The sequence below is a fragment of the Chelonoidis abingdonii genome, chromosome 10, assembly GCF_003597395.2.
Source record: "Chelonoidis abingdonii isolate Lonesome George chromosome 10, CheloAbing_2.0, whole genome shotgun sequence".
Lineage (NCBI taxonomy): Eukaryota > Metazoa > Chordata > Testudines > Testudinidae > Chelonoidis > Chelonoidis abingdonii.
In genome coordinates this window covers 67,767,149-67,792,421 of record NC_133778.1, presented here as the reverse complement: position 1 = coordinate 67,792,421, position 25,273 = coordinate 67,767,149, and the positions used below count along the sequence as shown (strand labels likewise).

At 41.5% G+C, this 25,273-nt stretch overlaps 1 protein-coding gene and 1 long non-coding RNA gene across 4 annotated transcripts in view; one reads left to right on the top strand and one right to left on the bottom strand.

Moving 5' to 3' along the window:
* Nucleotides 1–3,830: 3,830 nt before the first annotated feature.
* PARP14 (poly(ADP-ribose) polymerase family member 14) overlaps nt 3,831–25,273 on the bottom strand; it is a 44,526-nt gene continuing 23,083 nt past the window's right edge. For all 3 annotated transcript variants that reach the window (XM_075070276.1, XM_032793998.2, XM_032794001.2), the window contains 11 exons: nt 23,181–23,417; nt 22,715–22,936; nt 21,264–21,357; nt 19,938–20,087; nt 18,583–18,645; nt 17,353–17,520; nt 16,451–16,669; nt 15,730–16,350; nt 12,679–12,824; nt 9,264–9,438; nt 3,831–5,546 (listed from right to left, as the gene is read on the bottom strand). In XM_075070276.1, coding sequence (XP_074926377.1) covers nt 5,257–5,546; nt 9,264–9,438; nt 12,679–12,824; nt 15,730–16,350; nt 16,451–16,669; nt 17,353–17,520; nt 18,583–18,645; nt 19,938–20,087; nt 21,264–21,357; nt 22,715–22,936; nt 23,181–23,417 — 2,385 coding nt within the window. In that variant the 3' untranslated portion in view covers nt 3,831–5,256. The remainder of the gene's footprint in view (nt 5,547–9,263; nt 9,439–12,678; nt 12,825–15,729; nt 16,351–16,450; nt 16,670–17,352; nt 17,521–18,582; nt 18,646–19,937; nt 20,088–21,263; nt 21,358–22,714; nt 22,937–23,180; nt 23,418–25,273) is intronic.
* The window catches only part of LOC116832890 (uncharacterized), a 30,562-nt gene continuing 15,847 nt past the window's right edge, over nt 10,559–25,273 (top strand). The window contains exon 1 of the long non-coding RNA XR_004375553.2: nt 10,559–10,653. This is a non-coding gene — a long non-coding RNA (uncharacterized LOC116832890). The remainder of the gene's footprint in view (nt 10,654–25,273) is intronic.

Below are 25,273 nucleotides of genomic sequence, written 5' to 3'. Positions count from 1 at the left end.
GAGCTAAACTCCAATAAAGAATTTCCTTGTTGTTCCCTTTGGCTGTATGAAGCCACTTTAGCGCAGCATGGTCAGTTTGTAGCTGGACCCGCCGTCCCCAAACGTATGGGCGTAGCTTTTCCAGGGCGTACACAATGGCATAGCATTCCTTTTCACTGAGCTTTTAAAAATCCGGTTTCCTGATTGGTCCTCTGGTCAGGTGTTTGGTTCCCTTTGTTAACCCTTTACAGGTAAAAGAAACATTAACCCTTAGCTATCTGTTTATGACACACGAGCAGAATTTAATGAAGCACCATTCTAAGCAGCCCTACCTCCTTAACCTAAGCAGGGCTCCTTCAGTGCTGTCCTTGTAACCTTCATACACACGACTGCCAGACTGAGTCAAAATTATTAATACTGCTACAGCAAATAGGTATTTAATAAGACTTTTCTCTTAATATTTTAAAGATATAGGTAACTGGGTTTATTTAAAAGTAGTCACCAGAGTTTCAGAAGCCAAAATATATAATAATCATGTTAATAATATTTTCCCCATTCTTCAAATTTCTTGTTAAAAAACACAACATTTCTTACAATAATTATGTCTTTTCTGTGGGCAACTTCTTCCCAATTTTGCACAAATGGGCTGGGCCTCTTCTCTGTGGAATTTGGAGCTGATCCAGTGTTTTTGATAGGGGTGCTGGACTAAGGCCCATCCCTCACTTCTGAGTTCTTCTGAAGCTGTAGACACACTCCAAAAACTACTTGTTAGTATTAAGCCAACAAGTCAGTTCTGCACAAATATGCAGATCTGAAAATTTCAGAATGTCCTCTGGACTCATCCACCCATAATGGGACATGCAGAGCTGGTCTGGGACACCTGATTCTGTATTGCATTTAGTGAGAAGCTCATAGAGTCATAAATTTTAAAGCCAGAGGGGACCATTATGCTCATCTAACTTGATCCCTTGCCTAATACAGGCCACAGAATGTGTTTTATCACTTTAATATTTATTTGTGTATTGTTCTTTGTGTGTGCACTCACTGGTGGCCAAGAGTGAGGGATGGGGCTTCCCAAACCTTTAAAAATTAGAGTGGACTGCCTTCAAATAGCACAGGAAAGAGGCATAGTCCATTTGTGCAGAGTCAGGAGAATCAGAAGCTGTGCTGGAGAGAGGACCTTTGAATTCTTCCTTAAAAAATGACACACAACTCATTCCACCTCTGTATTAAAAAATAGCTGCTGAAAGAAGAAATGTATCAGAGGGGTAGCCATGTTAGTCTGGATCTGTAAAAAGCAACAAAGAGTGGCACCTTATAGACTAACAGAAGTATTGGAGCATAAACTTTTGTGGGTGAATACCCACTTCGTCAGATGCATGTGGTGGAAATTTCCAGAGGCAGATATAAATATGCAGGCAAGAATATTGCCTGCATATTTATACCTGCCTCTGGAAATTTCCACCACGAAAATTTATGCTCCAATACTTCTGTTAGTCTATAATGTGCCACAGGATTCTTTGTTGCTTTTTGAAAGAAGACAGTTACCTTTTCTGTAACTGGTGTTCTTCGAGATGTGTTGCTCATGTGTATTCCACAATAGGTGTGTGTGTGCCCGCCACGTGCATCGGTGCTGCAAATTTTTCCCCTAGCAACCCTTGGAGCAACACCTCTATGGCGCCATATAAGGGGTGCAGTGCGCTCCCTTCACCCTCAGTTCCTTCTTGCCAGACAACTCCGACAGAGGGAAAGGAGGATGGGATGTGGAATGGACATGAGCAACATCTCAAAAAGGTAACTGTCTTTTCTTCTTTGAGTGACTGCTCATGTGCATTCCTCAATAGGTGATTCCAACTATATCTGTTGGAAGTGGATAGGAGTTCACAGACACTCGGGACAGAGCACTGCCCTGCTGAATCCGGCATCCTCCTTGGTTTGGGAGACGATGGCATAATGCAAGGTGAATGTGTGAACAGAGGACCATGTGGCAACCCAACAGTGTAAACAGTCCATGTGCAGATCACTTACTGGCATCAGCCTCCTCCAAGTGTCGCACGACTTAAAGCCTGGGGCACTGGGCATGCCCCAACCCGGGCGCACTAAACTAAACTAACTCTAATCTAAACTACTTTAACTACAAGTACTACTAACTACAGTGAAACCCCACTATAACTCAATGACTGGGGTCCAAAAAATTAGATTGTGATAAATGCTGGGTCGCGTTATAGTGGGGTTACGAAAATTTACCATTTCAAGCCCGTCAGTTTCAAGCAGCAGGGGCTCTCAGCCATGCAGCAAGAGAGGGAAACACCTGGGGAGAGCAGGGGAGATGTGCAAGGGGCAGAGGAAGAGCGAGGAGCAGCTGGGAAGGAGAATGGCTCTTCTCGCCAAAAGGGGAAGCAGGGGCCGGGGGGAAGAGCCAGTGTTATATTGCATTATATCCGAATTTGTGTCAGAGCAGGGTCTCACTGTATGAACAAACAAGAGTACAATGCACCTTCACTGGCAGCAAGGAACTGAGGGTGGGGGAGCATGCAGTGCCCTCTATACCGCACCACAGAGGTGCCGCTCCAGGGGTCGCTAGGGGCACTCCCCGACGGGTACTGCTAGAGGAAAAATTTCTGGCACCGGTGCACGTGGCGAGCATGCACACCTATTGTGGAATGCACATGAGCAAATCACTCGAAGAATAAGATATTCTGAACATGCATTACCATCATTAAATATGACAAACATTGGACTTGTCACGTTATCGGTGACATTGTCATACAGGTTGGTAGAATCATTACTGTTTTCTGGTGGTGGCTCACATTATCCTGCATTTCCAACACAATATTTCCTAGTGAGTATTTGAGTGAGGTGCATGCATTTTTTACAGTTCTCATCCAGTCTAGAATATGTCTCTTCAGCTGAGTACTGCGCAGGGATAGCAAAATAGGTTCCACTTCCAAATGCTGTAGCAAGAGACACAAGTTCTGAAATATTTTAATGAGCACTCATCATTGGTCTTTCACACTGATGTAGCTCCTGAAATCAGCAACCTTTTCCAAACCTAGTTAAATAAAAATAACCTGAAATTTAGGGCTGCAGCCTAAGCATAAGTCTACTAAGACTTTCCTGTAAATTATATCAACTATAAGAAGTGAAAGCCAAATCATGACTGTGAATGTGTGTAGGAGACAGCGGAAGTGAAGTGTTAAAACTTTAGTACACAGATAGAACTTTCCAAGGGCTTGTCTACATTAGGGATTTTTGCACTGCAGAAAAACTGCACCATCATACAGAAGGATTTGCAATTGTGCAACTTACCCTGACAAACTAGGCAAAATCACTGTAGCTACCATGGAGGAAAACTCCTTCAGGCTTGTATACACAAGGAAATTTACTGCCAGAACTATATCAGTATAATTATACCGTTATAGCTGTGCTAGTATCTTCCCCACTTTTATTCCAGAATGAGTGCTTTTTTGTGGTATAGCACACTGGAAAAAGTGTTTTAAATTATTATGCAAACAATGGGTCCAATCTTGCAACCATCCACTACTGCATTAAGTAAGTTTTTTGGAAGGTCAGATCCTATGCTATGTGCTGCTGCCGAATGAAAGATTATGGAATGTGATATTGCTGTTATGTACAGCTTTTAAATGTCATTTTAAGTTATGGTCTAGTCATATAAAAAATCCTGAGTGTGAAGTTCTTCTAAAACAGCAAAACTTGATTAGAAAATTTGCAGTCCATATTTTCATAGATGAATTATGAAAACACAGTAACAGATTTATAATAGAAATACAAACTACCTCAGAGCAAATGCTATCAGTATAACACAACATGCAAATTAACACAAATTAGTTACCATTTACTGTAACTAATTCAGCTTTATTGCAGATACTATAAATGTAACATGATGACATCTTGCATGAAGATACAGACAGAGTAAGAAGCTAACTGTCTGAAGTACAATTGTTCAGTATATTAGCATCATGAGGCTTAGGACATTCATTTATTAATTGGCACTATTATAAGTTTATTTGTTCCTTGATTTACATTAGACTCTGCTGTAAAATATACAAACTCCAGAACTGAATAACTGGCTTATAGAATTATTAATTGTGCTCAGTCATAATTCTGAATAAGAGACTAATAATTAAAATGTGTTCAGATACAATGCAAGAATATTTTTCATTTGGTTGATATGTAATGTAATTGAGCAGTTTTCATTTTTGAAAACTGAACTCGAAACTTCATGTAGCGTAAACTGTTTGCATGTTCTAGTACAGTGGTGGGCAAACTTTTTGGCCTGAGGGCCACAATTGGATATGGAAATTGTATGGCAGGCCATGAATGCTCACGAAATTGGGGACTGAGGTGTGGGAGGGGTGAGGGCTCTGGCTGGGGGTGCAGATTCTGGGGTTGGGCCAGAAATGAGTTCAGGGTGTGGTAGGGGGCTCCAGGCTGGGACAGAGGTTTAGGGTACAGGGTGGGGCTGAGGGCTCTGGCTGGGTGTGTGGGCTCTGAGGAGGAGCTGGAGGTGGAGCTGGAGCTGGAGCTGAGAGGTTGGCAGTGCAGGAGGGTGCTCCAAATGGGAACAGAGGGGTTTGGCGGGTGGGAGGGAGATCAGGGCTGGGTCAAGGGGTCAGGGATGCAGATTCTGGGCAGTGTTTACCTCAAGCAGCTCCTGGAAGCAGCAGCATGTCCCTCCTCTGGCTCCTATACTGAGGCATGGACAGGCGGCTCTGTGCACTGCCCCATCCACAGGTGCCGCCCCTGCAGCTCCCACTGACTGCGGTTCCCAGCCAATGGGTGCTGCAGGTGCTGCACTTGGGGCAAGGGCAGCGTGTGAGCCCCCTGACTGCCCCTACGCATAGGAGCCAGAGGGGGGGACATTCCGTTGCTTCTGGGAGCCAGGCAAACCCCCAACCCCACCCCCCCAGCTGGAGCGCCAGAGTGGGACAAGCCCCGGACCCCACTCCCCAGTAGGAGCTCAAGGGCCAGATTAAAATGTCTGAAGCGCCAGATGTGGTCCCTGGGCCGTAGTTTGCCCACCCCTGTTCTAGTAGTTGCAAATATTTTTTTTAAAGTAGGCTGTCTTGTTTTTTGACTATTACAAAACTGTATTTAAGCAACTGGGCATATGCATAGCAATCAAACTTTAAAAAGCTAACATAGTGAAGTATGTTTTACCATCCTTCATCACAAATATTTTCTCACTAATTTATGGTCTTTGAGGTAACCTGACAAAATAAAGATTAAAAGTCTCTTGCATGTAACCAAGAATGCTTATTTAGTGAAAGTAATAAGATATTCCGGGTAAGCTTGAATGTCATTAAATATGACAAACATGGATGGATTTGTCTTATTGTCAGTCACACTATCAAACAGATCTGTAGGATCAGTGTTGCTTTTTGACGGTGGTGCAATTATTCCTTTTTGTCCAGCACAATATTCTCCAACGAGGACTCGGGCCAGGTACATGTATTTTTTCCCATTTGCATCTGGTTTTGAGTAGGTATCCTGGGCAGAATAACTGGCACTGACTGCAAAGTAGGTTCCATTCCCATAGCATGCAGCTGTGATCAGAAAGAGAAAGATTTTAGAAATTTTCATGAGCAACCATCATTTGTCTTTCACTTTTCTATATCCAAGATGGCTACAACCTTCACCAAACCTTGCCATGAATAATAATTGAAAAAAAACATCTGGGATTGAAATTAGAGCTACAGCACCATTCCAGACTTACTTGGCCTGGAGCCTTTTACCAATGTCAAGTGTGATAACATCGAGCTGGCAGTTTATCACTTAGCTCCAGGTTCTTTTCTCACTGTGGAGCTGCTAGAAGACATTACACACACTCTCTCTGTTTATCCTCTGTGGAATCTCTTTCACACTACAATTTAATATATTGGTGTTACAGATGTCATGACTGCAGTGGCGCCATGTTTCTTGCACTGGGGCCCATTCCTTCTTACTGATATCTGGAGAAAATTGCTAAAACAAATAGTATTTCATAAGCAGAATGGGCACGAAGTGCACAGATATCAAATATGCCTTGAATATATTGTTAATAACGATATACCTTCCAGCCCCTAAATCAGAAAAGTGATCACTCCATTGAGTATACAAACAATGTTAGAACACAAGAACGGCCATATTGGGTCAGACCAAAGGTCCATCTAGCCCAGGATCCTGTCTTCTAACAGTGGCCAATGCCAGATGCCCCAGAGGGAATTAACAGGTAATCATCAAGTGATCCATCCTGTCACCCATTCCCAGCTTCTTGCAAACAGGCTAGGGGACACCATCACTGCCCATCTTGGCTAATAGCCATTGATGGACCTATCCTCCATTAACTTATCTAATTCTTTTTTGAATGCTTTTACAGTCTTGGCCTTCACAAAACCCTCTGGCAAGGTGTTCTACAGGTTGACTGTGTGTTGCATGAAAAAATACTTCCTTTTGTTTGTTTTAAACTTACTGCCTATTAATTTCATTTGGTGACCACTACTTCTTGTGTTATGAGAAGTAAATAACACTTCCTTATTTACTGTCTCCACACCAGTCATGATTTTATAGACCTCAATCATATCCCCCCTTAGTCAGCTCTTTTCCAAGCTGAAAAGTCCCAGTCTTATTAATCTCTCCTCATATGGCAGCTGTTCCATTGTTACAAGCCGAGGTTACAAGATGTACCTTTGTCCACCCCACCTCTGTTTGCTCACAGTAGAAGACCAACAATCCACATCTTAAATGTCTGAGGCATGTCTAAGGAATCCCAGATAAACTGAAATTGGAAGGTCTCTTCCACTAGGAATAAGAAACTGGTTGGGTCTGCACACTTTCTAGTCAGATTTCAAGGAAATTTGAGTATTTTAACTAAGTGATTCTATAAAAATGTTTCTCCTTTGTAAGTTCAAGCAAACTAGACTAACAGAACGTCAAAGCAAACTTTTAAACAAGTGTTTTTGATGCGTTAAACTAGTCCATTTAAATCAAACCCGAGACAAAGTGCATCTTTACATCTTGCAGAATGACCTGAAGATTGAGAAATGTATTAGAAATACTGAAGACCTGACAACTGTTGATTATATATCTATGAGGTTCTGCGTGAATTAATAAAAACATGTTGATTGGTTACGAAGAACTGTGTCCTGATCTGAGACACACTGTCGAAGATAAAAGTAAACCTGAGAAGAACTGTCCAGGTGGAGAGGAGAGCGGATGCTGCATACTCTCCAAGGCTAATGCATCGGCCACATTTCCTAGACCTTTGAGAGACACTTTCTGTTTCAAACACAATGCCTCCTAGAGCTTCCATTGGAGCAGCGAGTCATTAGCTAAAACAGGCACAGCAGAACACTGAAGATGAGCATATTAAACTACACTCAGCTTCTGCAGACAACCATATTAATTCACAGACTGGCAAAGCAGCCTAATTCTCCCTTTACCGTCACCCATAAGAAATCTGAGTCCAATCCCAGCTGTTGAAACCTCCTACTACATACACACACACCCCAAACACATAGCACCTACCAGCTGCCTAAACTCTCCTCCTATAATCTCTCCATACCAGAAAAATAAACCACAAAGACCCACCCATCCCACTCCCAACACAGTCCTGCAAATCCTAGATAAATACACAGGCAAGAACTATTTCCAGCCCTCATGAAGTACTCAGCTTGCAAGTGTCATCTACTGGGAAATTGGGTAGTATTGTAAGGGTTAGATATTATCAGTACATCATACTGAAAACAACAGGCAAATATTAGAGCTACGCGTCATAGCCATGTGAGATGCTCTATTTGTCTACAGTGAACATTATTTAAAAAAAGAAAAAAAAACAACAAAAAAACCCAGTATTTGCCAACAGCATTTTCCAGACAGCAGTACCTGAGATACCACTTTATTCTGACACCTTGAACAGAAAATAAATCAGAAGTATGGTAGGTTGGCAAATGTTATCTTTTAATGGTTATCTCTGTATCTCTATCTTAGGTGTATCTAGTGCACCAATCAACATGGAAAATGAGGGGTATTTCCTGGAAGAAGGCAGAGATGGGGGGTTCTGAAAATGGGAAACAAACAAGGAGTTTCTGGAGGGACACTGGAGCTGATAAGGGAAGCAGAGACAGAAAGATGGATGATCTGACACAATATTGTCAGTTATACAGAAGTAATATTGTCTCACAGTACTTTATAAAACTGGGGGCCGGTGAGAAGACTCTGGGACAGGACATCTAGAGAATCTCCCTGCAGAATTCCTCCTCTATCATTTTGTTTTGAGGAGTGGGGTTCACCGCTACAGAACAGACTGTGGAGCTCATTTCCATTTTTGGCCAATCCAGGTCAGGTCCTCCCCTAGCTCCCTGGCAGCACAGATCCATTAGAACCGCTTCACCAGGGACTCAGTCTGATCACAGCTGTCCCCATACCAAAAAGAACATTTAGTACTATGCTGTATTATCTTTTCTGATTAACCTTTACAGGACCAAATGGACAAAATACTTATACGCTCCCGGCCAATTCACAAATCTTTCTGATCTGCCATTCTCCACCCCTTTCCATTCTGCAAAGGAGGTTTATCCTTCTTGAACGTGGCAGGTGTGAGATCTACCTGTGAAGGGAGACAATCCAGACTGACATAAATAGAAGCTGAATGCCTCCACTGACCAGACTGTGGTGGGGCTGTCAGCAAAACAATTAATTTAACTTTTAAAGTAATACTGTCTCATAAAAGTACCTTGCTGATTCTAGGCTCACAAGAGAACTTAATCAGTTGATCACATTTGAATTTTATTTTATGCTGGATGCACACATGTATCTTTGATGCACTATTTGGCATATACAAAAAGATGGCTGATAGTCGAAACTCCCGAGGTCTGTTTTCAGTTCAGCTACTGGTTGCTTTGCAAGATGCTTAACCTCTTTATGTCATGGTTTCCCCATCTATAAAATGAGGATAATACTTCCTTGCTTTACAGGGGTGGTACAGGAACCTAAATGCATTAATGTTTGTGAAGTGCTCTGATATCTTCTGATGAAAGGAAGTGCAGAAGTGTTAAGAATCATTATTGTATTATTACTTCTAAAGCTGAGTCATGACTGCAGCGGAGCACAGCTGAGGCAAATACAAAATACAACTTATGTACAGAAAGGAATAGTCTCCAGGGCCAATAAGGAATCACTGTGCATCTGAGGCATGTGTATATAGATGGCATGATACTGTTACACCTTGTCATCCTATTTTATCCCCTGCGTAAGAAAGCAACATGCTTTAAATTTCATATTACCATTCATTCCAGCATAACTGCGATTAAATCCTTTATTATTAATAATGGTTAATGAGCCACTCATTGTTCCATGAAATAGACGCCTCTCATTATTTGTATTGCCATTTTTGGAATCCATCTCCTGCTTTTTTATTTGGTAGGTCTGCCAGTAGAATGGATTTTGTATCCTTTCAATCTACAACATTAGGAAAATGAATTATTATTGATAATGACCAAAACACTTGGCATCAAATCAGAAAAACATGATGATTAATTACAAAGAGGCATTTTCTAGCCCCATTTATCCTGATACTTCTCTTGAGTAACTCCACTAAACAATGTAATTTCTCCAAATTGACATGGGTTTAACTGATTGTGTGACTGGAATTGATTGTGTCATTGTGATTAGTTATGATAGAGGCAGCACTAGGTATTCCATGAAATAGAAGCTTCTCATTATTTGTGCTGCCATTTTTGGTATCCATCTCCTGCTTCTTTACTAGGTAGGGCTGCCAGTAGTAAGGATGTTGTACGCTCTCAATCTACAAAGTTAAAAAATGAGACATGATATTGATAATGACCAATATCTGCAATTAAAGCAGATTGATACTGGCATCACTTGAGAACAGCACCTGGCCCACAACGTGATACAAAATATTTTGCTTTCAGAGCCTCATTCTGTGACTGATATATCATTTTTATAGTTGGTTAACAGGAATAAAAATATTTAGAATGTGCAGTAAGAGAAGCAGTAGTTACAAAAATAACATATCCATTTAGGAAAAGGTTCATTAGTTAGATTCCCTAGATTCTCTCTGTACCATTTCACTGCTGTCCCATATCTTTTATACATCTTCAGTGAGGTGCTAGCTTTCAAATGGCGTGTTGCAGTGGTTAAAATATATCAAAATATGATGGGGAGATCACCAGTTTTGGTGCATGTTGTTACTGTCTTGCCATTATATGATGATGTGGTAGCTTCTTGTGATGATCAGCATGCAACAAAAGGAAAAAAGAGTAGAGACCAGCCAAGAAGAGTATCTGAAAGGAAACAGTGCCCCACCAGGCCTACATCCAGCTAAATAAGTGTATGCATGTGTGTATTAGTAATGTGGTAATCTGTGTAGCAGAACATCCCAATCTATCGCCATCATTTAGACTTGAGCAGGATGGCGCATCTGTACCGATGTAACAATTATTATAACTGGTAGGTCTAAAGTCCTGCTTCAGGACATGTTGGAAGCTTTAAGGTATTTCAAAAGAGGGATTTTGCATAAAATTAAATGATTATGTATTGTTTATCTGTCTTTTCTCCTCAGCAAGTGGAGAAGCAACTGGCAGCATTTGGTCTGGAAAAGAGAAGGAGATGGCCAGTGGGCAGAACATCTTTTATAGGAGAGGAAGTGGAAAGGTACCTTCTCCTATTGTTCATTAAGATTCTTTTTGTAGATCCTTAATATTCTCCCAAATCATCAAACTAGCAGGTTGTTTGCACACACCAGCAGATAAGACGTTGGCTTTATCTACATTAGCAATTTTCCTGAAGTCTCCCATCTTTTTAGTACCACTGGTGCAATTGCATTGCTGGCAATAACAGTGGAAGTGCTAGAGCAGACAAGGTGCTGGCAGTCAGTGTTTTAAACACCATGGGCCAGATTTTTAAAGACAGTTAGCCACATAAAGATGTAGACAGCAGCCGAGTGGGATTTTCAAAGGCACTTAGGTGTCTAACGCCCATTGATTTCAACCACTAGGTGCCTATCTGCATTTTTAGGCACCTAAATACACCTCTACCTCGATATAACGCGGTCCGTGGGAGCCAAAAAATCTTACCGCGTTATATCCAGAGGTATATATATCCAGAGGCTCCAGCCGCTGGGGAGAGCCCTGGGCCCTTTAAATCACCACTGGCAGCGGGGCTTGGGCAGCACTTTAAAGGGCTCAGGGCTACCCGCAGTGGCCGGAGCCTCTGGCCCTTAAAATCCGCACCTGAGCCTGGCTGCCAGAGCCCTGGGGCTCCGGCAGCTGGGCTCGGGTGGCGCTTTAAAGGGCCCAGGGCTCCTCACTGCTTTACTGCGTTATATCCGAATTCATGTTATATCGGGTGGCGTTATATCGGGGTAGAGGTGTACCTTTAAAAATCTGACCCCATGTTGCTTAGACTTGCTCTCAGCAGGGTTAGACTACATGGTGATTATAACCCCAGCGACCGTCTATAGTATGCTCCCACTGGCAGAGCTGCACATAATGCAGTAGGGAGACATTTTAGGAAAAAAGCTAGTGTAGATATAATGGTAGCAACTGTCTTCATGGTCAAGTCCCTTTTTATTATATTTTTTGTAAGGAATTCCCTGTGTGTAGTAATCTCTAGTATGCAGTTAGCTCTTAAAGAAGCACAGCAGTGGAACCAATTAGAGGAGCTACTGGGTCTTGCTTTTCTTGACTAGTTACACCTAGAAAGATCTCAAAAGGAATTTGGAGGTTCTAGGGGAAATCTCCACGAAGCATCTCAAGTTTCTGAAAGGGGAATGCTGGCCACTCTCTAAAAGCACTGGGTAGGGGAGGGGCCATCAACCAACTCAAAGATTCTAGAGAGGAGAGATGATCTTCTAAATTCTTTTGATAGATGCTAGCAGACTGATGAGCTTCCCTCCCAAGAAGACCTGTCATAGGAGATCAGGACCCAGATATTCAGCTGATATAAACCAGCATCGTTTCATTGGCTTCAATGAAATGAAGCTGATTTACACCAGAAGAGGTTCTGGTCCGAGATGTAGGGTGGAAAGAAGATAGTGCTGATATCTTTCCATCACCAGCCTCCATTCTCAGCACTGTCTTGAGAAGATTTGTTCTGAGAAGCAGTCTCACGTAAGGTTGGGCAGAGTGACTTTGCTAGACTTCCGGAAGCTGGTGCTATATCTGTCATAGCTTAGCTTCTTTTTTGAGCTTCCTTCTCCAAAGCAATAATAGGATCTCTCTCTCTATATATAATAAATACAGACTAGGAAAGGATGTTCTTCACTATGTCTGCTCATGGTTGGAAGTTGAAGCTAGACGAATTTAGACTGGAAAGAAGGCATACATTTTTAATGGCAAGGGTAATTAACAAATGGAACAATTTACCACTTGTCCTGGTGGAGTCTCTATCACTGACAACTTTAAAATCAAGATTGGATGTTTTTTAAAAAGATCTGCTCTTGTTCAAAACGAATGATTTTGGGAAAGTTCTATGGCCTGTTTTATACAGGAGGTCAGACTAGATGCTCACAATGATCCTTTCGGCTCTTCGAATGTACAAATCTATTAATCATTCCTCTCCTATCAAGGAACTGTCCAAATTTTAGAAATCTAAACCAACTCTTCATCCACTCTTCGTTATCTAATCTAGTGCCAGTCACCAAGATATCTAGGCTCAGAAACCAGGCCAGCCTTTTACCTTATCAATTTTGAATGCTGAACACGTCTGTTGAAACTTCATCTGAACATCCTGATATTCTTTCATTTCTGGATGTAGCTCCACCACTTTGACACGTTCTTGTTTCATATCACACCACTCTTCAGGGAGAGTTACTAACTGTTTACCTGCAAAGTAAACATTCTGTTAATATTATTTACACTACATTCCTCCGGTTATGCAGCCATATGCCTTATTACAAATCCTTTCTGAAAGTAGAACACCCATTTATTATCCAATCTCTAATTAACACCACTCTTTGTCAAGAGAATGCATAATCCATGGTCAGACTCACAGATGCACCCAAGCTGCTTTCCACCCTTCTGGTAGTTCAAAGCAGCCATAAACCTATCTTAGCGAGACATCCGAAGATTCACAGGTAAAAACAAAAGAAGGCCGTCAGACCAAAGGTCCATCTAGCCTGGTATCCTGTTTTCCAACAGTGGCCAATGCCAGGTGCCCCAGAGGGAATTAACAGAACAGATAATCATCAAGTGATCCATTCCTTGTTGCCCATTCCCAGCTTCTGGCAAATAGATGCTAGGGACACCATCCCTGCCCATCTTGGTTAATAGCCATGGATGGACCTATCCTCCATGAATTTATCTAGTTCTTTTTTGAACCTGTTATAGTCTTGGCCTTCACAACATCCTCTGGCAAGGAGTTCCACGGACTAGACGTTGTGTGAAAAAATACTTCCTTTTGTTTGTTTTAAACTTACTGCCTATTAATTTCATTTGGTGACCCCTACTTCTTGTGTTATGAGGAGTAAATAACACTTCCTTATTTACTTTCTCCACACCAGTCATAATTTTATAGACCTCTATCATATCCCACCTTAGTTGTCTTTTTTCCAAGCTGAAAAGTCCCAGTCTTATTAATCTCTCTTCATATGGCAGCCCTTCCATACTGCTAATAATTTTTGTTGCTCTTTTCTGAACCTTTTCCAATTTCAATAAATCTTTTTTGAGATGGGGCAACCACACCTGCATGCAGTATTCAAGATGTGGACGTACCATGAATTTATATAGAGGCAATATGATATTTTCTGTCTTATTATCTATCCATTTCTTAATGATTCCCAATATTCTGGTTACTTTTTTGACTGCCACTGTACATTGAGTGGATGTTTTTAGAGAACTATCTACCACGACTCCAAGATCTCTTTCTTGAGTGGTAACAGCGAATTTAGACCCCATCATTTTATATGTATAGTTGGGATTATGTTTTCCAGTGTGCATTACTTTGCATTTAACAACCTTTAATTTCATCTGCCATTTTGTTGCCCAGTCACCCAGTTTTGAGAGAACCTTTTGTAGCGTTTTGCAGTCTGCCTGTGACTTACCTATCTTGATTAGTTTTGTATCATCTGCTAATTTTGTCACCTCACTGTTTACCCCTTTTTCCAGATCATTTATGAATATGTTGAATAGGACTGGCCCCAGTACAGACCCCTGGGAGACACCACTATTCACCTCTCTCCATTCTGAAAACTGACTGTTTATTCCTACCCTTTGTTTCCTATCTTTTAAACAGTTACCAATCCATGAGAGACCATCCCTCTCATCCCATCACTGCTTACTCTGCTCAAGAGCCTTTGGTGATGTCAAAGGCTTTTTGAAAATCTAAATACACTATATCCAGTGGATCCCCCTTGTCCACATGCTTGTTGACTCCCTCAGAGAATTCTAGTAGATTGGTGAGGCATGATTTCCCTTTACAAAAACCATGTTGACTCTTCCCCAACAAATTTATCTCTGTCTGAGGGGTTGGAGCAAATGTGACAGAGACAAACACCTATAACATCTTTATCAAGTGTTCTTACAACTACAACACCCACCTGCTGAAGTGAAGAAACAGACTGACAGAGTCAGAAGAGTACCCAGAAGTCACCTACTACAGAACAGGCCCAACAAAGAAAGTAACAGAATGCCACTAGCCATCACCTTCAGCCCCCAACTAAAACCTCTCCAGCGCATCATCAAGGATCTACAACCTATTCTGAAGGACGTCCATCACTCTCACAGATCCTGGGAGACAGGCCAGTCCTTGCTTACACACAGCCCCCAAACCTGAAGCAAATACTCACCAGCAACCACACAACAAAAACACTAACTCAGGAACCTATCCTTGCAACAAAGCCCGTTGCCTGTCCACACATCTATTCACGGGATACCATCATAGGACCTAATTACATCAGCCACACCATCAGAGGCTCGTTCACCTGCACATCTACCAATGTGATATATGCCATCATGTGCCAGCAATGCCCCTCTGCCATGTACACTGGCCAAGCTGGACAGTCTCTATGTAAAAGAATAAATGGATACAAATCAGACGTCAAGAATTATAACATTCAAAAACCAGTTGGAGAACACTTCAGTCTCCCTGGCCACTCGATTACAGACCTAAAAGTCACACTATTACAATAAAAAAAACCTTCAAAAACAGACTCCAACGAGAGACTGCTGAACTAGAATTAATTTGCAAATTGGACTCCATTAAATTAGGCTTGAATAAAGACTGGGCGTGGATGGGCCATTCCACAATGTAAAACTATTTCCCCATGCTTATTCCCCCCACCTCTACAGTTCCTCACATCTTGTCAATTTCTGGAAATGGACTATTTTCATTACCACTACAAATAGTACTTTTTCCCTCCTGCTGATAATAGCTCCCCTTAACTGATCACTCTCCTTATCGCGCGCGCGCGCGTGTGTGTGTGTGTGTCTTCCTACTGTATTTTCCACTGCATGCATCTGATGAAGTGGGCTGTAGCCCACAAAAGCCTATGCTCAAATACATTTGTTAGTCTCTAAGATGCCACAAGTAATTCCTGTTCTTTTATCATCTTTGTTTCCAAATCTAGCAGCTTTCTCAATTCTCCAGTATATGGCTGCTCAGAACTGTTAGTATTCCAGATATGTACACGAACTGCTACTTTGTTTGTCCCTTCTATATTCTCCCCACAACTCACTCATGCCAAGCTAGACACAATGTGGCCTTAAGTACCACCAAACAGCTTTCATTCACCTTCATCTTTTGAGACTCTTAGAATGACCATACTTTTCCCTCTGTCATCTATGGCACGTCTGGCTTCCAGATCCACTTTATAGTTTTTATTCCAAATGGTGATGTTAATCTCTTTTTGATTTAATGCTGCAGCATCCTCTAAGCGCAGATTTGTTAGCCTGTCAAAAGGCAGGTACCGATCCTTTTCTAGATATTGCCACTCAACTAGGTTGCTGAGAAGTTCTGCCTTAGACTGTTCTTCTTGAACCGCTCTAACTCTTTTGATCATGTGTTGAATTTTCAAGCAAGCACGTAGGACGTCTTTGGTAACACCAGATACTCGAATAAAGGGCACAGGATCCTTGCATTCCAGCTGAATAATGATGTACAGTTTCTTCTGGAGGTCTGCTAGTTCCTTATATTCCTGGTCATCAAAGCTTAAAATCCATTCATCTGAGATAGTGCTTTCATGCTGTTCCTTTAAAATCAAGTTTTTAATCCAGGATACAGCATCTTCCACATTTTTTTGGCTTTCACCACAAATCTGAAAAACAGTTCTCTCAATTTTCTTTTGCAAAACCATTGCAGGCTTTTTTTCTGTAGCTGAAGAATACTGTTTCTGTTTTCCAAAGCCGAAGAATGCTGTAATGAAGTATAAATACTTGCAGTTACTCAGTTTCTAAAATTAAATAAGGATTATTTATGCCTCAACTTAAAAATGAACAACCAGACATCTACTTACAAGCACATTTTGACAAGAAGGACTCTGATGCAGGTGTATCAGGTACATTAGCAGTACCTTCTCTTTTCTGCATGCATGCAAGGAACACACTTAGTAGTTGTGGCTGGAAGATGATAATTTTAATGTTTTTCACAATTTGAACAGATTTATCACTTGCAAAATCAACTACAGCATCCATCATGTTATTAGCTACTACCGCTGGATCAAGGCCTGCCTGACCTGTAACAAATGTAACAATACAAAAAAATACATACATTACAATGTGTTGAAAGACATGTAATACAGATATACTTTTGATCATACAAAACTAGATCTTAAACATAGTGCCCAATCCTGCATTCTTTGATTCCAGTGATTCTCATTGATTTGAATGGATATTTTGGGTGATACAGGAATGCAGAAGCAGGGCTAAGGAAGAATCAGGCCTAAAGAGAGAGGGTCATATCCTATCCAAGGCCTTTTCCTGCTCCTACAGAAGTCAGAGTGGAAACTTCCACTGACTTCAGTAGCAGCAGGAATAGGCACACAGACACCTTCCAGTGGGATATCCATGAACATCAGCTGAGACAAGCATTCATGGTTCTCTAGATAGTAATATCATATGGATATTCTCAAGTTTCTAACGTTAAAACATGACAGTCTTAAATCACTTGATATGGTTTTCATATTTAAGTTAACAAGCGTGATCTCCAGCTTCCTTATCATTTCAAAATCCTTGCTCTGACCTTCACTAGACATTATTTGAATGCCCCAATGCCACAACAATTTTCTTAATATAGCAGAATAAACTTTTCAGGTATATCAAATCCCTGGAGCACTGATGTCAATGGAATCACACAGGATGAATTTGGTCTCAAGAAGGCTGATTGGTTTTAGTTTTATTTTCCAACAAAAACATAAACCTGTTCCAATAGCTGGGAAGGCAACCGACGTGTACTTCTTCAGTTCACACTCCTGGAGCACTTTGGAGACTAAAGATTTAGTATTGTTCTGGGCAACAAGATGAATTATTTTTTTGCACATCAGGTTTCCTGCTTGTGTGGTTATAAAGTTATTGTGAGGTTGTGAGGCTGAAAGATGAAAGAAAATATATAAGGCATGACAGAAAGTGATAAATCCTTTAATTATCCCTAATATAAACGTTTCTAAATCATCATTGGCTTCCAATCTCCTTCTGCACCAGATTCAAACCCCTCATCCCTGCTTTCAAGGCCACAGCTCACCTTCTGTCCACATCTTACCGGGCCTTACTCCTTGGCTTGCTCTGTGCACCCAGACAGCTTGGTGCAACTCAGTGCTCCACTGGTATTCAGACTCTCCTCTGTGGTTCTGTGGACTACACAGCCTCACTCCTCTTTCAGCTCTCCCATCAGACCCACTTCCTGCAATTGCCTTTCAGTGCTAACCTACACATTTACCTCTTCCCTGACCTTCTTCCCTCCAGTTATATGTACTTAACAAACATGGAACTCGTTACTGTTTCCTGTTGGATCTTTATCTTCCATTGGTTGTATTTATCATTCTTCCATAGATTATGTCTAAAATTAGATATAAGTTCTGCTAAGGTAGGAACTTTCCTTTTTGACTTGTCTCTGAGCCATGCGGAGGATGCGGTGGGTTGCTGGTATAGGCCAGCAGCACATTGCTACTTCCTAACTTCAGAAAAAAGGAGACACAAGAAAGGAAGTCAGAGGGTTGTGTCAGAAGCACAATGTCCTCTGAGGCTTCCCCTGGGTGGTGCAGCTTATTTAATTACCATATAAATATGTACCATCTAGTGCTCAGGCTCTGACCAAAGGCACCATCTAACCCTTTGTATTTTGCCCTGTTTTGAAGGGTTTTACTGGCACAAGAGGATGAGTCATACAGCAGAGCAGGTTCTTTTAATTTATCGTGATGCTGACATCTCTTTAGGATTTTTCTTTTGCTTTGTACTTTATTTTAACATCTCTTAAGATGTTTTACAAGCATCATATTAATTAATTAAGGAGTTGTGAGATCATGGATAAACACAAGTACCCGTAGTGGTTAATTTTCAGCAGTGGTATGCACCCACCGCTCCCACAGCCTTCAGTGGAAATGGTGGGTGCTCAGTGCCTCTAGAAAGCAGGTCACAAATGCTTTATTTATACCTAGCTGAGCACATTCTGCTTCAACCTGTGATCCAGCACCTTCCAGAATTGCCTTAGAGACACCTAAAATAAGAAAAGCCATATTAGTTTGACAAATCAAATAAATGAAGAGTACTCTTAAAGTCTCACCTAGGTCAACGAGACCAAGCACACAATATCTCTCACATCTGATAATAGTATAGGCCAAGATTTAAAAAAAATAGAAGCCTACATTAGATGCCTGTCAAGGCATTTGCCTGATCTTCAAAAGTGTTGAATACCCAACAGTTCCCAATGAGGTCAAATAAAACTGTTACTTCCTTATAGATAAGTCCTATAAAATTTAACAGGAATGAAATCAATAACTTGGTTTATAGATATTATAAAGCTTATAATATTTAAAAGAGAAATATTTACTTCTTATGTAATGTTTAAACTTCATACAGACTGTAACAGGGTCAGGATGGCTTGCCTCTTGAGGGCTGGAGGGCTTAGGGGTAGTGAACCCTTAATACTAAAGATGCACACCTGGATTGGATCAGGTAATTCCCAATAAAAGGCAGCAAGTGGCTGGAGTGCAGGGGGAAGTTCAGGAAACTGCAGAAAGTAAAAGAGGGTTCTGCAAGGAAGAACCTAATCCCAGGAGGGTTTGGAAGCAAGAGCCACAAACCTGAGGCTCCAGCTAGATGGGGCCTGGGAGTGGTATGCCAAAGTGGGAAAGGCCCCTGTAGAATGAATTGGAGACTGCTGGGAATGATCAGGCTGCAGCAGAAAACCTTGGGACGCAAGGTTTCCCTATTGAGACTACAGGCAGAAAAGTTTAGGAGTGACCTGACAAGATACTAAAACAGATGGATTGCGTTTTGGAACTCTTGGGTTTTATTTTGGAGCTTTATTTAGGTGAATAAACTTGGACCCCTGAGAAGGGGTAGCGAATGGATCAGAAATGCCCGTGTGGAGTTTGTTTAAAAAGCCTTTTGAGGGAGAATTGTTAGTAGGTACTGCAGAGGCACCCTTGGCCATGAGGGGTATATGGGAGGCAGCTGACCCCATTACACAGAACATCACAGACAATGATTCCCCACCTTAGAATTCTATAGGGAGGTTTAAACATTCTAGAGACAAGATTCTCATTCTCTATTAAATTCAATAGGATTTTTCTATATACTGGGGAGAACAGTATTATTTTCTGGTGTTACAAATTACATCAAAATACAGACACTTCCTAGTACAGCTTTCCCAGTTTGAAAACGTCAAGGCACAACGTATAAAAAAAGACTTGTATATATTGAAAATTCTTCCCCCATCCCCTTACGCATGCACTCAAACCACTCACAATGTATTTCTCATTAATCTCAATCACTAGGCTAAAGTACCTGCTTTGAGGTTAAACATTTGATTTGATATGTTTACAATGACATCTGTCTTTTCAGTGGTAATGTCTCCGCTTGCTATCTGGAATGTAATGGAACCAATCTGCATTTCATGCACTCCCTGTACTGGGGTTGTAATGGGCCCAAAGAAAACTGCAAGGGAAAATAAAGAAATTAAAACGGATAAAAGTGTATCTCAGCAAAGGTTCTATTCCCTAGAGTGAGGGACTCACCTGTCTCTATGTGCATTTAGTAAAGAGCTCACAAAAAGTTTGGTTTTTTGTCTGGCACATTCCCATGGAGAAGATTACAGAAACACCTAGTTTACAATAAAAAGTTAAATCATGTTCACCCACACAAAGCCCAGGTAACTGTGTGGGAGAAAGTTGAGCTGGGGAGATAAGATCCACCCCCAACCTGGGTCTAGGGCACACAACTTCAAAACAACCTATCCTGTTATAGCTGCTGCTCTAATATGTAGGCTCAAATAGTAGCCATAGCCCTGCAATGCTAATGTTTTGTAGCCACTGCCTCTTTGTATATGGAAAGTCCCTGGTCTCTGTCTTTACCTGTTCCCATCACTGCCCTCCAATCTGGGGTGGCACAGAAAACACTTTTACAGTGTACATGGAGCGGAGGTGATCCCTGTATGATTGTACACTCATACCATATGGGCCCACTGCAGGATATATGAGTGGAAACGTGATTTAGTATGAAAATAAGCAAGCTTGTGGATTCTCATTTTTTTTCAGTAGCCTTTGGGCAGATTCTCTATTCCAGGATCTGAATATTATATTCTTTTAAAAAAAATCTAATTAAGTTTGCAATATTTATCCTGTTCTTTGTAATCCTGTCAGATTGGACAATGAAAAAAACTATTCAGTTTCACATTTGTTTCTCCTCAGTCTTACTTTCTTGCAGAATGTCCACTGATTTTAATAGGAGCAAGACTGGCCCCATGGGATGTATGATCCAGTAATTCACCAGGCATCACAGGTGACAGTAAAACTGTTTAGCTGCTCAGAATCTTTGTTAGTTGGTACGCTGCTAAAAATACCTGTGCCCTGTCTACACTACAGCTTCTACTACTGTTATGACTGGTGGTGAATTATGGGCATGATTTTTACCAGTACACACAAACCTATTGCTGGCGAGATTCAATTTTCTGCTTTTACTGGTTTTTACTAATAGGATTATCACCGCCTTACTTTGAACACTGGGACAGACATGTTCACCAAACCAATATCAAAAAATATATATTTGAAATTTTTTTTTTAAATTTTCACCTATCACTAGAATATTTATAAAACTTACAAAACAAAAACTTACCTTGTCTTTGCTGGGCATTCTCTGGCACAGTCTTGTGCATTTTGATATTGGTAATATTTCCACTTGCTCTATTTTGCAGTTCATCTGAAAATGCCTAGAAAGACAACCATGGTCATCAATTGTAGACATCACTTCTTCAGAGTTTTCTCAGTAGTAATATAGATTTGAAAAGTAAAAATTAAATTTAAAAATATTTAGAAAAAACTAAAGGTGATGGACTAGATGCTGTCCACCGAGCAATCTTATTCAACACTGAATGGAAATACTGATAAATTGGAATCATAAAGGAACCACGATTCCCTGAAAATTATGAGCAAGGGAGAGAAACTGGCAAATTGCTTCAGGTTTAACACCTTCAGGCAGTACAGTGAAAGTCTAATTAGCATGTAATAGGGTGCATAGACAGAGGGCTTATTCCTAACATGAGTGACACCTCTAACTCAATTCCCGTCCACACAAAACCCCTTAAAACTCAAGTTTGGTGGTGCTTTTAACTCAAGCTGGATGGCCCATCAGGGAGTATAGGTGGCAGCTCAAGTTAGCACAACTTGTCAGCTGCTAACACAATCACTGTACGCTGCTTGCAGCAGCCCAGCGTGACTGCTCTCATTCAAGCTAAGTGAACTCAAGAGGAGTTAAACTCAAGTGTAGATAACTTGAGTTAACTATTCAGTGAAGACAGAGTCAGAGAGAAGAGGGGGAAAGAGAATGCTACCTGAGGCTATGCATGAAAGATTCACATGACTCCATGGACTAAGGTATATTTCAATGTTAACTTGTCCCAGCTCCAGCAAATGAGAAAAAAATTGTGCAGGAAAGCCAAGTTACTGTGTATGGAAGAATCAAAGAGAAGCTTTACATTCTAGGAGCAGTCTAATGGCAATTCTATCAGAGCAGGAGCAGAGATCACCTCATAGGACAGTGCCTGAATATTATCATCAAGAAGGAAATCCAAAGATACTTTCTTGGCTAGCATGATAATGAGCACGTTGACACCTGCCCACATCAGAAGAAGCATAATTTAATGGCCTCCAGACCAAAGGGGAATCTGACACTGGAGGATGACATGAGACACACTGTCTTTGTTTCCAACAGTGCTTTTCCCAACACTGCTCTAGAACCAGTGAAGCTCTACCAGTGCTAGCAATGGTGGATGCACAGAGTAGGCTGGCAACAAGTGTTTCTACCACTCTATTATTTAACTTTTAGTGGTAAACACGCTTGTGACTGGTGTACACTAACACGTCAATCATTGCTACCAGTAGTGGAGCTGCACCGGTGCTAAACCAACAGTGCAAGGAGGGCTGACCATTCCCAGTGTAAAGGCAGGAAAGAGAGAAGGATGAGACTTTAGAAAACTACTGACAAAAACAGTGTAATCTAGTTCTGGGCCTCACATCATTTCCTTAACCCATGTGTAACAGAAAGCACAGTAATAGGATACAAGTTACCTGAATATTATCTGTATCATTTGGATGCAACAGAAAGTGAACTTCCTCAAGAGACTGAATTTTTTTTTTACGACTGAATTTGAACACCTGGTTAAACATTAATTTAGCAACAACAGGCTTAGGAAACCCTAAATTCCCTGTTCCAATTGCTGGGAATGTGATTGACTTTAAAGACAGTTGCTCAGCAGTCTGAAGACATTCCGTGATGATGTCTTTTAGCAGCTGTGAATCACAACAAAGTTCACGTTAGTACATGCAGTTAAATATTTTAATAGTGTATTTTATATTAAAATATCATAAATAAACATGGATTAATTCAAAATGATCTTAGTTATATCAAAATTAACAGAGCTGACCCCCTAGGAAATGCTCCACTGATTTCAGTGGAGAATTCACATTAAATCTACATTACTGCCAACTGAGAAACCCATTCAGTCAAATGAGAATTAGGAAAATAGCCTTCTACCTTCTGTACAGATTCTTGCCCACTTTTCCATCCAGGAACAATGGCATGAAGCACAAAATGGCAGCCCAGATTACATCCATCTGTTTTGAACACAGACCCTTCACTAGCTACTTTTTCTAGGCCTTCTTCAGATAATTGTGCTTGGAGCATCGGACCCGCCTTGCTCAGCAAGGCCTTAGAGAGTGGACCTTTATCAAGCTGTAGATCTTGGGCAACGCTGTTTACGATGACGTCCGTCTTAAACAAAATCAAATATCGGTTATAAGATTAAACTTGAAACATTTAAGGCGAAGTGACTATAACAGCACCTGCAGATTTAAGAAATAAAGCAAATTTAAAAAGTAGCAATCTGGAATAAAGCAAATCTTTTGAACAAAATGGGCCAAATTATGCTCAGTTATACCTACATCATCCCACTGACTTTTGTGGGGTACCTTGAGTATAATAGAGTGAAATTTGTCCCTTATGCAGCAGTTTATATTTTATATGGAAATGTCAGAATCCTGTGTTCTTACTCTACTGTCTCTATGTCCATTTGAAAACCCTCATATGTGATTCTCCTGCAGGGGGATCACATACTTGTAATGGTCCTGCCCATATTGCATGATGCTACTATTGAATTCCAGATGCCTTGCTGCTCCTGTTACCACCACAGGGTAAACTGGTATGAGTAGGAGCAACCACATGGGTGCAGTTATGTGGAAAGGGAAGTAAGGGAGGAGTTACAGAAGAGAAAGAGGAAAAAAAGAGAAGGAATAAACTGAAGGAGAGAAAGAGGAGAGGGAAAGAGTTAATTCTCTCACTCCGTAGGTCAACATGGGTTATGAATGATGTGCAAACAGCACAGTCAGTCCCACAGAGGACTGTGGTACATCATGCTCTAGTAAACCGCTCTGACCAAAAGAGTTTGTTACGTTTACAGGCTGTGGCAGCCACAGCCAGCACTCTTAGGATGGACAGCGGGTTATCATGTGGATCCTCTGAGTGGCACTAAAAGGGGTAAAAATAAGGCTCCAGAAGATGCTCTCTGCCTCAGACAAAAAAGGGAGGGATTGCTGAATCAAAAAGAGAGAGGGACAGATGTAAAGAACAAGGAGATAAAGACTGGATAGAAATAAAGTGGTGGAGATGGAAGAGAAATGCATCAACTTGAAAGCCAGAGGGAAAAGACAAAGACATTAAGGAAAAAGAAGAGATAGTTAGAAAACAGAGAAGGAAATAAGTGAGTTATTTAATTGGGAGTTTTGGCTGTTGGTCCAATTAATGGTTAAAAATTCAATGCTGGTGGAATATGAAAATTGGTAGGCAGTTAACGTTACATGGAATATGCAAGATCGATTCACTACAGGTACCAGAGATAGTTAATCCTTCCCCGGTAAAGAATCTTTGAGAGACACGATCCAAAGCACCACTAAGATGCTGAGATACTGCAACAATGGGGCCATGTACATTTACAGATAGAAGATAACTCACTGTTACAGGCTCATATGCCACCAGGGCCAAGTTTCAATGGCATTTAAGGGTGTTCAGGATCAGCAATTTAATTTTTACCTGTTTAAACATCTGAAGTTCTGCCACTTCCCCTCATAGAGACTATAGGCAGTTCCTACCCACTCCCCCATAGCAGGGGTGGGAAAACTTTTTGGCCTGAGGGCTGCTTTGGATTTTGTAAATTGTATGGAGGGCCGGTTAGGGGAGGGGGTCATGCCCGCCCCCCCCAGGACTCCTGCTCCATTCAACTCCCACCCCCATCCCCTGACCGCTCCCAGACCGCCACCCTATCCAACCCCATCTCTCATTCCTGATGGCTCGCCGGGACCCTACCCCACCCAACCACCCCTTCTCCCTGTCCCCTGACTGCCCCCTGAACCCCTGCCCCTGACTGCCCCCCACAACCCCATCCTTCCTGACTGCCCTCCCGGGACCCCTGCCCCCATTCAATGCCCTGTTCCCCCCAACTACCCCGACCCCTATCCATACCCCTGCCCCCTGACCACCACTTCGAACTCCCCTGCCCTCTATCCACCCCGCCGCCCGCCCCCTTACTGCACTGCCTGGAGCACCGGCAGCTGGCGGTGCTACAGTCACGCCAC